This window comes from Anomaloglossus baeobatrachus, chromosome 1, assembly GCF_048569485.1.
Source record: "Anomaloglossus baeobatrachus isolate aAnoBae1 chromosome 1, aAnoBae1.hap1, whole genome shotgun sequence".
NCBI classification, from domain to species: Eukaryota; Metazoa; Chordata; class Amphibia; order Anura; family Aromobatidae; genus Anomaloglossus; species Anomaloglossus baeobatrachus.
This window is the reverse complement of record NC_134353.1, coordinates 950,290,750-950,306,999: the sequence shown is the minus strand read 5'-3', so window position 1 is coordinate 950,306,999 and position 16,250 is coordinate 950,290,750. Positions and strand designations below refer to the sequence as shown.

The 16,250-nt window shown below is 43.4% G+C and overlaps 2 protein-coding genes across 2 annotated transcripts in view; both read left to right on the top strand.

Moving 5' to 3' along the window:
• LOC142303543 (uncharacterized) overlaps positions 1 to 3,397 on the top strand; it is a 257,138-nt gene extending 253,741 nt beyond the window's left edge. The window contains exon 13 of the mRNA XM_075344991.1: positions 1,060 to 3,397. Coding sequence (XP_075201106.1) covers positions 1,060 to 2,360 — 1,301 coding nt within the window. The 3' untranslated portion in view covers positions 2,361 to 3,397. The remainder of the gene's footprint in view (positions 1 to 1,059) is intronic.
• Positions 1 to 16,250, top strand: part of LOC142259334 (uncharacterized) — a 527,893-nt gene that overhangs the window by 361,675 nt on the left and 149,968 nt on the right. The gene's annotated exons all lie outside the window — the stretch shown is intronic.

Sequence of the window (16,250 nt, the reverse complement as noted above, 5' to 3'; positions counted from 1 at the left end):
CAGCCGCGGGGCTGACAGGGAGCGGGACACAGACTGCACGGGCACCTGACGGAGGTCACACGGAAGTGCTTTCGTGCGGCTTCCAGGGATTTTGCGGGCCCATTGACTTGTATTGAGTCACGGTCTGTTATTACGGAACAGAATAGGACATGTTCCATAATAACGGAACGGACATACGGCATCTCATCAGTGCTTTCAAATGTATCGGCATTTGTGATGCTTATACATTTGAATGTGTGATCCTGAGCAGGAGGCCTGATGCTGGCAGTGACACTGTGGCAGCCGCTGCCAGACCCCTCAGCTCACGGGCCCCATTACAGTGCCGGGGGAGGTTGTGGGGAGAGTACGGGGTGCGGGGGAATGTGTGAGAGGGTGCAGGGAAGGGGAGAGGGGACTCCATGCACTATACCCGCCCAGAAGGGTGGCAACATGCTGTTCCCAGATTTGCATGTCAACATAGTCCTGCCCATGTTGACATGAAATGACCGGAAGCAGCAAAATCGCGACAGGAGCGGTAACATGACCACTCTGAGCCAAGGAAGAGGGGCTCACAGCAGGGCAGGTAAGTGGTCACTATCTAGTTACCTGCCCCAATGTAGCCCAATAGGAAAATAATAAAAGCCGGATAACCCCTTTAAATAATTGTTGCGCTATATGGTGCTGACCAATCTCCGTCCATAAAAGGACTGTTTATTTAAAGACTGGGTTAGTTTTTCCCTCACTTGGTACTGGGGTTCAGGGATGGTTATTGCTCTGGTCTCGCCACTCACTCAGGTTTCTGGCATCATAAAGAATAATTCCTCTTATATCGCCTTATATAAGGCAGCCATGGACACTGTGCTTGTGGTGCCAGGTATGACATTCTGGATATAATCAATATTAACTAATTTCTATGTGATTTCTATATGGAATTGTACTAGAGTCGTCTTGGTAATAAGACCATCACTATCTGGGTGCCACAAGGATACTGCAGTCAGGGGCCTGAGTTTACCAGTGAAGACCAAGTTTTAAAGTAATAGTGTTTTAAAATTTACAAAATCTGTTGTATTGTTTTGACAGAAGATTGTGGCATTATACAGAATACAGCCGAAGAGCATATCATTATCCCAGATCTATCCTCAGCTGTTCACACCCAAGATCCATCATCTGATGCTTCAACACAATCTCCTGATTCAACCCAGAATGTTCACCAAAATAAAAGCCACACGAGGGGGGATCAGCAACAAAGAACTCACACAAGCGAGAAGCTGTATTCGTGTTCAAAATGTGGGAGATGGTTTATTCAGAAATCACAGTTTGATGAGCATATAAAAGCTCACATGAGGGAAAAGCCATTTTCATGTTCAGAATGTGGGAGATGTTTTAGATGGAGGACACACCTTGATCGGCATATAAAAACTCACACAGGGGAGAAGCCATTTTCCTGTTCAGAATGTGGGAAATGTTTTATTCGTAAATCACATCTTGATCGGCATATAAGAACTCACACGGGGCAGAAGCCATTTTCATGTTCAGAATGTGGGAAATGTTTTATTCGGAAATCACAGCTTGATCAGCATATAAAAACTCCCACAAGGCAGAAGCCATTTTCCTGTTCAGAATGTGGGAAAGATTTTATTGAGAAATCACAGTTTGATAGGCATATAAAAACTCACACCGGGGTGAAGGCTTTTTCATGTTCAGAATGTGGGAAAGATTTTATTCAGAAATCACAGCTTGATAAGCATATAAAAAGTCACACTGGGGAGAAGCCATTTTCATGTTCAGAATGTGGGAGATGTTTTAGATGGAGGACACACCTTGATAAGCATATAAAAAGTCACACGAGGAAGCCACTTTTATGTTCAGAATGTGGGAAATTTTTTTGGTGGAAATCCATACTTGATCGGCATATAAAAACTCACACAGGGGAGAAGCCATTTTCCTGTTCAGAATGTGGGAAATGTTTTATTCGTAAATATCATCTTGATCGGCATATAAAATCTCACACAGGGGAGAAGCCATTTTCCTGTTCAGAATGTGGGAAATGTTTTATTCGGAAATCACAGCTTGATCGGCATATAAAAACTCACACCGGGGTGAAGGCTTTTTCATGTTCAGAATGTGGGAAAGATTTTATTCATAAATCACAGCTTGATAGGCATATAAAAGGTCACACTGGGGAGAAGCCATTTTCATGTTCAGAATGTGGGAAATGCTTTGCTCACAGAAGCTCTTTAGTTGAACACATGAGAACTGACACTGGGGAGAAGCCATTTTCCTGTTCAGAATGTGAGAAATGCTTTGCTCACAGAAGCTCTTTAGTTGAACACATGAGAACTCACACTGGAGAGAAGCCATTTTCAGAATGTGGGAAATAAGATCTTAACGGACATCAAAGAATTCACACAGGAGAAAAGAAGCCATTTTAAAGTTCTTTATGTGGAAAGTATTATCGGTAAAGGTAACATCTGATTATAAATCCAAAAACTCACACAGAAAAAACATATCCGTAACTTAAATCTTTTTAGACACCATAGTATTTGCACACAAGAAAACAGACATTTCTTCAATTGTTTCAGTCAGATTTCTAGAAGTGTGAAGGTGGCCTGAGCTGTAGCTTGTTTGTTCAAACGTAATAAGAATATCTGTGTATGTAAATAATCAAAATATAGATGTAGTTGCATAATAATCTGTCTGTCTATGTAGCCATCACATAGACCCATAATATAATTCTAAGCTGTATAGTCATGAAGGAGTTAACCAAAGATAATGAAGCCAGAATGTGAAGCTGCAAAGTCTTATCAGTAGAGTTCGCACAGAAAGAATGTACAAGAAACAAAGATGTGTTTTACAACATGCTGTGAGAAATTAAGGAGTGAAATACTCCCTATTTAGCTTCAAGGCTGAAGAAGCTTTTCTGTATAATTAAGTTTTTTCAAAATACACGAGCTCAGTTGATGACGCTGGCTGAAGGAGAGAACATGTCTGTGTGTTCATTGTCTGATACATTGATATATCGGCACTGATATACAGCTAATACGGCACTGTCTCTGGATTCCCTGTATGAAGATACCATTAGCTATCTTTACCTAAAATCTCTACCTTGACAGAAGGACGCCATCAGCAAGGAATCTGTATGTTCTGCCCGTGATTCCTTTGGTTTCCTCCCACACTCCAAATACTTGATTGGTAATGTATATTGTGAGCCCCACTTGGGACAGTGGTGATATTGTCTGTAAAGCTGTGGAATTAGTGGAGCTATAAAAGTGAGTAAAATAAATTGAGTTATATGCCTGAAGAAGGCTGGCTCACAGCATAATGCATTTCATTGTATTTTATTAATTTTAATAAACTATTTTTATTGAAATCTTGGATGGATTCCCATTTTTCCACTACTACATTGCCATTGGAGACGGAGAGCGCCATTAAAGGGAACCTGTCAAGTTCAACATACACCCAGAATGACGAGCAGTTCTGGGTGCCTATTGCTATTCCCTGCCTAATTGTCCCTGTATACACCATTTTCCAAATTATTATGCAAACGATATTTATCTCTGATTTTCCTACATGGTCAGTGCAAATGACATTTAGTCTAATAAAAGTCATCACCCGTTAGATTATACATCAAATTTTATTGAAGAAACTCCCAATGATACTATAATCTTCAAAATTAAGAAAAACTCAAAATGCCCTGTTCCAAATTATTAGGCACAGCAGAGTTTCTAAACATTTTATGTGTTTGAAAGAACTGAAAATGCTCATTCGTGGAATTTGCACCATTAGTAGGTCACATTCACTGAAATAATAAGCTATTTAACTCCAAAACATCCTTAACAGGCCAAGTTACACGTTAACATATGAACCCTTCTTTATATCACCTTCACAATTCTTGCATCCATTGAGCTTGTGAATTTTTGGAGAGTTTCTGCTTGAATTTCTTTGCATGATATCAGAATAGCCTCCCAGAGCTGCTGTTTTGATGTGAACTGCCTCCCACCCTCATAGATCTTTTGTTTGATGATACTCCAAAGGGTCTCTATAGGTTTGAGGTCAGGGGAAGATGGTGGCCACACCATGAGTTTATCTGCTTTTTATGCCCATAGCAGCCAATGACAGAGGAATTCTTTGCAGCATGAGATGGTGCATTGTCATGCATGAAGATGATTTTGCTCCTGAAGGCACGTTTCTGCTTTTTGTACCATGGAAGAAAGTTGTCAGTCAGAAACTCTATATACTTTGCAGCAGAGCTGTGGAGTCGGTAAGCCAAACCTGCGACTCCGACTCCTCAATTTCCCTTGCACCGACTCCGACTCCCACATATATTGCTTATATTTAACTGAAAAATGTATTGTAGAATAATGTGAACATCAGACATTTAATAATTTTTATGATACAATAAGTCCTCATCAATCCTGTTGCTGTATTTTCCCTGTATATTGTATGTATATTGTATAGAAGCCAAAAGTACATGAGCTCAAAGAAAAAACAAACAAGCATCGAGCATACAGGGAGCACATACAGTATACTGGACTATTGATTTATGAACAGTTTATTGAAAGTTTAAATACACTATGTGCAGAATTATTAGGCAAGTTGTATTTTAGAGGATTTTTTTTATTATTGACCAACAACTATGTTCTCCATCAACCTAAAAGACTCATCCCATCTCACTTGTTTATTATCACCAGGTAAACCAATATAACTGCACAAAATTTACAAATAAACATTTCTGGTATGCAAAAACAAAACCCAAAAAATGAATGACCAATATAGCCACCTTTCTTTATGATGACAGTCAACAGCCGACCATCCATAGATTCTGTCAGTTGCTTGATCTGTTTACGATCAACATTGCGTGCAGCAGCCACCACAGCCTCCAGATGCTGTTCCGAGAGGTGTACTGTTTTCCCTCCCTGTAGATCTCACATTTTATGAGGGACCACAGGTTCTCTATGGGGTTCAGATCAGGTGAACAAGGGGGCTATGTCATTATTTTTTCATCTTTTAGACCTTTACTGGCCAGCCACGCTGTGGAGTAGTTGGATGCATGTGATGGGGCATTGTCCTGCATGAAAATATGAAAATCATGTTTTTCTTGAACGATACCGACTTCTTCCTGTACCACTGCTTGAAGTTGTCTTCCAGAAACTGGCAGTAGGTCTGGGAGTTGAGCTTCACTCCATCCTCAACCTGAAAAGGTCCCACAAGTTCATCTTTGATGATACCAGTCCATTCCAGTACCCCACCTCTACCTTGCTGGCGTCGGAGTGGAACTCTCTGCCCTTTACTGATCCAGCCTCTGCCTCTGGCCCATCCATCTGGCCCATCTAGAGTCACTTTCATTTCATCAATCCATAAAACCTTTGAAAAATCAGTCTTAATAAATTTCTTGGCCCAGTCTTTGAGTTCTATCTTATGTTTATTGTTCAAAGGTGGTGGTTTTTCAGCCTTCCTTACCTTGGCCATGTCCCCGAGTATGGCACACCTTGTGCTTTTTGATACTCCAGTAACATTGCAGCTCTGAAATATGGCCAAACTGGTGGCAAATGGCATCTTGGCAGCTTCACGCTTGATTTTCCTCAATTCATGGGCAGTTAATTTGCGCCTTTTTTTTCCCAACACGCTTCTTGCGACCCTGTTGGCTATTTGCCATGAAACGCTTGATTGTTCGGTGATCACGCTTCAAAAGTTTGGCAATTTCAAGACTGCTGCATCCATCTGCAAGACATCTCACAGTGTTGGACTTTTCAGAGCCTGTCAAATCTGTCTTCTGACCCATTTTGCCAAAGGAAAGGAAATTGCCTAATAATTAAGCACACCTTATATAGGGTGTTGATGTCATTACACCGCACCCCTCCTCATTATAGAGATGCACATCACCTGATTTACTTAATTGGTAGTTGGCTCTCAAGCCTATACAGTTGGAGTAGGACAAGGTATAAAAATTATCATGTGATCAAAATACTCATTTGCCTAATAATTCTGCACACAGTGTATGCTTTAAGAAGTAATGCTTGGGGACTTCCTGTTCCTGTCCTGGCTGAGGTGGAAGCTTAGAGGAGAGCTCCTGCCACCCCTCACAGAAACCGACTAAAAACAGACCCCCCCGGACGAGCCACCAAACAGAGAGCAGCACAGGAGGTTACCTAAAGCAGACAGCTATGGAACGGTACCTCCTGAGAAGCTCTGGGAGCGGTGAGTCAGCCTGGAGAAGCTTTGATATGGACAGAGGAGAAGATAAGATAATGGCGCCGAGCCTGATGGGGGAGGAGCCTGAACGCATGGTGAGAGACACAGAAAAGCAAACACAGAGCTGGAAGGGGAGAGATAAGGGAGATATGAGCGAGGAGACAGGAGATAAGGAAGATATGAGCGAGGAGTCACAGGAGGACACAGCAGGAGAGAGGTGGATGCAGGGGACTGATGACGGTGGATCCCAATGGGAGGATGAAGGAGATATGGAGGCAGAGGGGAGAGAAGATGCAGGCAAAGCAGGGCAGCTCAGAGACACAGCAGTGTTGGAGGATGAAACTGACAAACAGTACAGGGAGATTAATCCCACTCAGACTCACAGGAAGTCAAATGCAAGAATTAATAATACCCCTTCCAAAGGAAACAAAAAGCAGCTTACTACACCAACATCACAAGCCTGCAAGCTATTGGGGGATGGAGGTGGTGGCCCAGTCCAGACAAAGAGAACTAAGAAAACAGCACCACCTGCAGGCCAAGACAAGTACACACAAAAGCTTAATGTGGACTATAAAAAACTGGCTGAAGAAGTGACATCACACTTGTCAAAAGAGATTTAAAGTGGCTATTGAGGCAGCCATACAAACATCATTAGCTAATATGCAAAAACAGATAAATGCCCATGCATCTAGACTGGCAGAATCAGAGCAGAGAATATCTGACTCCGAGGAGACAATACTGGCTATGCAAGCGCAAATAGCAGCTCTAGCAAAATCTAATGAATACTTGAAGGATAAAGCGGACGATTTGGAAAACAGATCGAGACGAAACAACCTACGTATAGTCGGGTTGCCAGAGTCTGTGTCGATTGGACAGTTGGATAATATATGCGAGTGGGAGCTACCGCAGGCCCTGGGCATAAAGGCGAAATTCAGAGTTGAAAGAGCCCACAGAGTGGGTCCACTGAGACACCAGGAGGCTAATAAGGGAGAGGGCCAAAACTCAAACAAGAATACCCCGATAAGAGCCAGGCAGGTGATTGTCAAGTACCTTGATTATAAGCATAAGGAGGAAATATTGAGGGCCTTTAGAGAACGAAAGCGTCCACTACAATATCAAGGCAACAGACTGCTAATTTTTGGGGATTATTCAGCGGAAGTATCCAGAAGGAGAAAAGAATTTACCAAAATTTGCTCATTTCTGTACAACAAAAAAGTAAAGTGCCAGCTATTATACCCTGCTACACTGAAAGTTAGAAACCCCAATGGCTCGTTTGTATACTACAAGGACTACAAAGAAGCAGAAAACATTCTCATGGCAGAGCTCAACAAGACTAGGTCAGAAAGGCAAGAAAAAGGAGCTAGTGGAGAAGGGAATAATAGAAGAGGATCCCCCACAAGCTCAGGAAGAGATGTGGGACGTCTTGGGGGACAAAAGCAAGTCGAGACCAGGGAGGAAAGGAGGCCAAGCCCGGGTCGAGAGCATAATTCTCGCCTGGAACACAGGAACCAACCCTTGGAGAGAAACCATGATACCTGAACTGGAACTCGCTCATTGTTTTTCCTTTTTTTGCCTGTTTTTTTTTTTTCTCTTCCCAAACAGGGAGAGGCGTTGAGGAGGATGCATTACAGAGAGAGGGTTGGGGAGGTGAGAGGAGGAGGGGGAAGGGAGAAAAGAGAGGAAAACATCCCAAAGTCTGGGTCCTCTTCCCCCCCCCTCTCTTTTTTTTTTTTTTTTTGTTCTTCTCCTTTCTTTCTCCATCTTCTCTCCCCTTGGTCTTTTTTTTTTCTTTTTTTCTTTTTCTCCTTTGTCCAGGAACATCATCCAAATTCAAATGAAGTGGGCCTGTTCTGGGCGGACTGATGGCTACCTGGAGTCAGAGATAAGTAGGACTGGAGAATCTTGCTGAGGTTTTGACATACTGTGCTAATTTTTGCATAATTTTCAAAGGCTTATTCAAGTTAGTCCGGGGATAGAACATATATTTTTTGGGGGGTGATTAGGGAGCTACATATTTTGGCTAGGAATAGGGGAGCTCACCAACGTGGCGGGAAGCGCCGTGGATTTCTCGGAAGGGAAATTATGTTTTACAGTTACATGCTTTTTGTTGTATTTGTTATATTTGCAAGGTGGGGAAAGGGAGTGTCGATTTTGTGGTACCAACTGTGATTCTAGTGTCGAACATCTCGTCTTCCTTGATGCAGGGGCCCATAGGGGAGGGAGTAGTAAAAGCAGAATACCCAGGTAAACATGATACAGATAACTACGTGGAATGTTAAAGGGCTGAGATCACCTAACAAACGAGCAATGATATTGAGACATCTGAAAAGACTAAAGACAGACATTGCCTTATTACAGGAAACCCACTTGGGGGGGGAGGACTTTTTCCGCATGAAGAAACATTGGGTGGGCACCGTTTACGGGGCAGCGGCACAAGGTAGAAAAGCGGGCACTATGATTCTAATAAATAAACAATTCAGTCATGAGGTAGTGGCACATGAGGCAGACGACCATGGAAGGTGGCAGCACTTAACAATCGTTAGTCCAGCGGGTAAACTCAGTATTTATAATGTCTATGGCCCAAATTCACAACAAATCACATTTCATGATGACATAAAGGCCACCATATTAGCAGATGGGGAGGCTAACATTATAGTGGGAGGCGATTTTAACACTGTCCCAGACTCAGCTGAAGATAGGAGGAGGGGCGAGGAGGGGACAGCTAATGTGGGCAGGAGTTTAGACAATAGGGATGTAACATTAGAAGACGTAGGACTGAAAGACATCTGGAGACTAACTCACCCACATGACAGAGAGTATACACACTTCTCTCACCCTCATGATAGCTGGTCACGTATTGATCAGTTCTGGATCTCGCAAGACTTACTGAGTGGAACGCAAGATTGTGTGATAGAGAATATGGTGATCTCTGATCATAGTCCGGTGAGATTGGGCATTAGAGAGAAATTCAGGAGAGGTACAGATATCATATGGAGATTCCCATCGTTCCTTCTCAGGCAAGATAATTTCCATAAGGTGCTACAGGAGTGGTGGGGAGAATTCGCAGAGGACAATAAGGAACATAGAGAGTCCCCAGTGATATTTTGGGAAACGGCAAAAGCGGTCCTAAGGGGCCGTCTGGTGGGGTACGCAGCCATGATCAAACGGAAAACCAATGAGAATTATAATTTCCATAGTGAAGCAGTACGGGTAGCATATACAAATTATGTGACAAATAGATCTCCCATGACAAAAGGCAGATGGTTGGAGGCAAAAGAGGGATTTGACGAATGGGCCAAAAAAAAGGAACAACTATTCTGGTCGCACAAGGAGGTTGACTTACATAGGTTTGGCAACAAGGCGGGAAGGATGTTGGCCAATCTGGCAAGGGGCAGCAGAAAGATGACAGTGATCTCTAAACTGAAAACAAAGGGGGGAGAGGTGACTACGGATCCTAAGGACATTAATAAACTGTTGGGAGATTACTATAGAAAATTATATGGGTCAGGGAATAACGACATGACTGATGAGGCAGAGTGGCTAAGACAAGCCCAAATGCCTAGCTTGACGGAGGAAGATTTGAGTGCCTTAAACGCAGATATCACAGTAGAGGAGGTGATGAGAACAATTGGGGAGCTTAACACCAACAAGGCACCGGGACCTGACGGTTTCAATAGTGAATTCTATAAGGCTCTGAAGGATCTGATCTCGCCGGATCTAACCTCAGTCTTTAATGCTTTCCTGGGAGGGGCGGAAATACCCAAAAATTCCAACATAGCATATATTAAATTACTCCCCAAGGGAACCAAGGACCTGGATGATCCCTCTAGTTATAGACCTATATCGCTCATAAATCAGGATTTAAAAATTATGTCCAAGATCATGGCTAATAGACTGGCCGAGATCTTACCTAGGATCATTACGAATCACCAGGTGGGGTTTATTAAGGGGAGAAATGCCGTTACCAATATCCGAAAGACAATTCTAGTGGTAGACGCGGTTAGACTGGGTCTCACTGAGGGAGGGGCTAGACCTGCCCTAGTTACACTTGACGCAGAAAAAGCATTTGATAATGTAAATTGGGGGTGGTTAGACAGGGTAATGGAGGCCATAGGGATTGTAGGCAAGATGAGACTTTACATTAGAAACCTTTATGCCAACTCGGGAGCTAGGGTACACACTCCGGGCTTTCTATCAGACGTGTTCCCTTTGATGAAGGGAACAAGACAGGGCTGCCCATTATCTCCTCTTTTATTCAACCTGGCAATCGAGCCGTTGTCAAGAATACTACAGGGACAAAATAGCTTTAAAGGAATCAAGATAAGGGGTTCAGAAGTAAAGACAGCGCTTTTTGCTGATGACATCATACTTTATATGGGGGACCCCGGTGCGGATTTGCCACAGACTCTTGCCTTGATTGAAAAATTTGGCTCATTCTCCGGTTTCAAACTGAACAAAAAAAAATGCGAGATCATGTTCCTAAAGGGGCATCATGGGACAATGGGGGGACAAATAAGGGATGGCTGTCTATGTGGAATTCCTATAGCACAATCTTCAATTAAATACCTGGGAGTGCATATAGGAAGATCGGTGGAAACAATCTATAACTTGAATTATGGACCGCTAATCAGGAAAATTACAGTTCAATTAAAGGGATGGAAAGGTCTGCCACTTCCATTACTGGCAAGATGCCACCTGATAAAAATGATGAGCTTTCCTAGGCTGCTGTATCCCTTCCAGACAATCCCGCTATTGCTAAAACTAAAGGATGTGAATAAGCTCAACTCCGCGTATACAGAATTTCTGTGGAGGGGAAGGAAACCCAGAATAAAGCTGCGTACGCTGATGAAGTCAGCAGAGGAGGGAGGTCTAAACTTTCCAGATGTCCAAGGGTATAATCTTGTATGTATCATGAGGCATGTAATTGATTGGGTGAGAGGAATGAGTAGGCACTCAGATCATGCGATGGAAACTAAATATGCGTCACCGTGGGATCTGACGTCCATTCTGCACTCCCCACTATCCAGGGTTGAAGGGCACATAAGGAACTCAATTATATTCCGAGACACCATGCTAACATGGAAGTCGTTAAGGAAAAAACTGGGGCTCTCATGGAAAGTGTCCAAGTACTTGAACCCCTGGGCATTCCCAAATTTTCCCCTGGGACGAGAAAACAAGCTATTTACTAGATGGAAAGAGAGGGGAGTCAGGAGAATGATAGATGTTATGAATGTGGAGGACAGGAGGTGGATGACAGGTCGGGAAGTGTTGGATAAGTACAACCTTAATAGCTCACATGTCATCCAGTATGAACAATTGAAACATGGAATAATAGGAGACCTGGGTGTGGTTGGAAGAGAGCTGAACAGAAGTTCGATTGATGAGTTACTGGAATGTGATGTAACAAGTATAAATGTCTCTAAAATTTATCGATCGCTAAGGGGGGTGCTTATCTCACGGGAGGATAGTCGGACTTTAAAAGCGTGGGGGAAACAATTGGGAAGGGAAGAAGTGGTGGATGATATACTGAGAGGATGGGTACAAGTGCGGAAACATATTACCAATGAGAGATGGAGAGACACTCAATTCAGAATTCTACATAGGGCCATTATAGGTTTCAACATACCAGGTAGGGATAGGTGGTGTCCTAAGTGTCAAAAAGAAAAAACGGATATGCTGCATGGGCTATGGGAATGTGAGACAATCGCTAGGTTCTGGAACCAAGTCAGACTATTTGCCCAGTCAACATGGGGAATTTTCAGCAAACTAGACTTAATGGTGTGGATTTTCCACTCCTTTGAGGGAGGAGTAGGAGGAGGACCGAACACGCCGGAAAAGAGGAAATACGCAATAATGCATGACATAGCCATGATAGCTAAGCGTTGCATCTTAAAACACTGGATTCAAAGGGAGGGCCCATCCATAAAGGAGGTTGTGGGCGAACTACACAACCTTCTGAGGTGGGAAAAACTAGAAGCGGAGAGGGATAAAGATGGGTTGACAGCCAAGTTTTTTGTGAGATGGAGACATTTTATTGAAAGCCAATTCACACAGGGAGAAATAATTAACCTGATGGCACCTTTTGTTCACTCAGAGTGGTATATCCTGAGCGATATTCAGGACAGCCTGGGTAAACTGAGAATCACCTAGGAGGGGGCTCTGGCGGGAGGGGGAGACGAGACGGTTGGGAATACCAAGACACGCTAGCAAAATTGAAATCATTCAGGGACGACACAGAGATTTAACGAATTGTATTGCATATGTTATATTATATTTCATTACCTATGTTTTGGTTTAATGTTACTGTATACTATCTTAAATCGAACAGCAACATGGAACTCCAAATTGGGGTATCACCCACCTCTATGTCACATTTTGTCAGACGAATGTTCTTCTTTTGCAATGATACTTGTCATATTTTTACAAATTTGAAAAATCAATAAAAAACGTTTTGGAAAAAAAGAAGTAATGACCTTAATCTTGTGTCCTGTTCACTGTAGAAATCCTGAGATGAGTGCGGCTTTCCTTCTTTTCTGAGTGTGGTTACTTTTTACCCTTGCCTGTAGAGGAGGAGCTTCACTGGTGCACACAGACTTATCTCAGCTAAGACAAAGCCTAGATACTCAGGCTACATACATTCACACACACCGTTTTTGCGGATCCGTTTTTTGCAATGAAATGCAGTGACTCTGGGCATCCCAGCAAAGTCAATGGGTTTCAAGATATGACATTCAGACACATAGTTTTGAGGATCCGTTTTTGGGCTCAAAAACGGATCCTCACAAAGAATGAGCATGTCAGTTTGTGTGGCATTTTCTAATCTGCTTTTGCTATTGAAAACATTATCTAAAAGCTTAAAAACCTTTCATGTGATGCGGTTTTTTAAAAAGCTGATCTGGTTTCACAGCTGAAAAAAAACGTATCCTCAAAATATGCAGCAAAAACGCTGTATGTGAATGTAGCCTTAGATCAGGAATAGAACAGACATTTATAGGACATTTCATAACTTTCCCAAATTCCTATGAAAATATATTCAGCACATTCTGCATTGAACTCCTGTACCCAATTTATTATATATTTTAGAAGTCGGAGTATTTTATACCAACTCCACCAAAATGAACTCCGACTCAGAGTCTCCAACTCTGACTCCATAGCCCTGCTTTGCAGAGGTCATTTTCATACATTCAGGAACCCTAAAGGGGCCTACTAGCTGTCTCCCCATGCTTTTGGCCCAAAACATGACTCCTCCACCTCCTTGCTGATGTCGCAGCCTTGTTGGGACAGGGTGGCCAATCACCAACTATCAACTACTCACTACTCCATCCGTCTGGACCATCCAGGGTTGCTCGACACTCATCAGTAAACAAGACTGTTTAAAAATTAGTCTTCATGTATGTCTGGGCCTACTGGAACCGTTTCTGCTTGTGAGCACTGGTTAGGGGTGGCCGAATTGTAGGTTTCTGCACCACAGCAAGCCTTTGAAGGATCCTACACCTTGAGGTTCGAGGGACTCCAGAGGAACCAGCAGCTTTAAATATCTGTTTGCTGTTTTGTAATGGCTTTTTAGCAGCTGCTCTCTTAATCCGATGGACTTACCTGGCAGAAACTTTCCTCATTCTGCCTTTATCAGCACGAACACGTATGTGCTCAGAATCAGCCACAAATCTCTTCACAGTACGTGATCACGCTTAAGTTTTTGTGAAATATCTAATGTTTTCATCCCTTGTCCAAGGCATTGCACTATTTGATGCTTTTCGGGAGCAGAGAGATCCTTTTCCTTTCCCATGTTACTTGAAAACTGTGACCTGCTTAATATTGTGGAACATCCAGTTTTCCTTTTATTGGGCTCACCTGGCAAAGTAATTATCACAGGTATCGGAGATTGATGTCAGTGATCCAAAGAACCCTGAAACACAACACCATCAATGAGTTTCATTGAAAAACAAAAAAAATAAATCGATATGACACTTAAATCCAATTTGCATAATAATTTGGAACATGGTGTACACTAGCAAAGATAAAGAGATCTTTAGAAAGAGTATTTAAAAGATCTTAAATCATATGCTATTGAGTGCAGGGACTTGTCCCTTGAGCGTTTTATCCCCCGACTAGTCCGCCCTCTTAGCATGTTTGCACTTCCACAGGGGTGTACTAACATGCTATTCAATGCAGCATGACCAGCGGTGATACGTGTACTAGTGTCCGTGGTGAACGCTGAGCTGACTATCCTGGCACTTCCAGTCATATGCACTAGACCTGTCTGAAGCCGGGACGCATACATCTGGTTTCATACTGCACATGACCGCAAGTGCCCGGCATTTAGAAGTGCGGTCACAGCGAACTCAGGTACGCACTGCACCGCTGGTGATGCTGCATTGAATAGCATAATAGTATGTCCTATGGGTGTGCTAACATGCTAAGAGGGTGGCTAGTGGGAGGAAATAACATCCTAGGGACTAGTTCCCGTGCTCATTAGCATATGATAAAATCTTTAGAAATACTTTTTCTAAAGATCCCTTCATCTATACTACTAGATATAGGGACAGTTAGGCAGGGATTAGCAATGTGCACCCAGAACTGATTGTGCTTCTGGCTGCATATGGCACCTGAGAGGTTCCCTTTACCAATCTATTTTTCTGGAGCATTTCCTCTGTTTGGATCTCCACTGGAGGATTTTTCGAGTCCATCTCACATATTAAAGTGGTCGTTCAGTACTCTGACTCAGTTATGATTTTTCCATAAATAATAATGTTTAATAAATGCTGAAGGATAGTGCCTCTAAAGATCCCTTAAACCATTTTTGCCAGTTTCATGCTGTTTTATGCCTTCCTGCCCCGGCATCAGCTCTGCTGTCAGCCACCACCTCCTCTTCCAGATTCCTCTGCTCCTTTCTGTACATTTCTCATCAGCCCTTGTGCTGGGCTGCAGACCAGCGGTGACTGCAGACCTGTAACTCTTCCTAAATCCTTCTCACTTTACCCCTAGCATCACTCACAGCATCAGCGCAATCTCCTATATAGGACACTGTTACAGGGAATAGAAGGAATACACAAAGCACCAGAACAGCAGCCCGGGCAATAAAGGTTATCACCTACTCCTAACTGAGTAATGGATGGATGGGGAGAGAGTTATGAACAGAGGAAATACAGCAGAATGTATATACAGTATATAAAGTATAAACGTCTGTTTTATATATATATAATATATATATATAAAAATGTGTGTGAACAACGACAGAGCAGAGTCCAGCAATAACGTATGCAATCCAGGTTGCTGTTAAAAAAGTTTTGCTTTCTTTTTATTCATAGATTCATTAAAATACAGTGGTCCAAGCAGTTCAAAACAGCATTATTGTGGCGCCCTGGACTAGCCAGGTCGTCACAGGTACTACAACACAACATCCCACCCCGAGATAGGCACATCAGCCAGACACCAAATCCTTGTTGCCTCCCTCCAGGGGCTGATGTCCACAGCAGGTGGGGTGGAGCCAGGCGGTTGGCCCCACCCACTGAGGAGTTCACAGTCCTGGAGGCGGGAAAAGGAAGTGAGTTCAGTTGAGTTAGGGAGTTGAAGAGAGAGGAAGTGGTAGTGGAGGAGAGAGAAGTGACTGACTGTGTCCGGGTACGTGGCCCGGGCACCAAGAGCAAGGTTTGCAGACGGTGGTGGCCGTCTGCAGGAGAGGCAGATCAACTCGGAACCGTAGGACCGGGCACGGGCGGTGGCCCGCCGGTACCGAACCGGGGAGCGAAGTGAAGCCAGCACAAACCCTCAGGGCCTGCGGACCCCAACCAGGCTTGGAGTCGCCGTTAAATAGGTCAAATCCGTCAGTGACCGGAACCCCAGGGGTTTCCTAACAGCCAAGACTCGATTGAAGGCAACCGTCGAACCATCAGCAAGGAAATACAGCTACCGCCAAAGCTAGAATTCCAAGGGCCAGAGCCTGCGGGCAAAAGGGCTCCGCCGGCAAATACACACGCTGGGGAGCGGGTTACCGGTGGGAAGCCATCGGGACCGAACATACACACAGGTGCAGGGAAAAGGCAGCCACCATCAACCGTCCGGGAGAAACCACAGCAGCC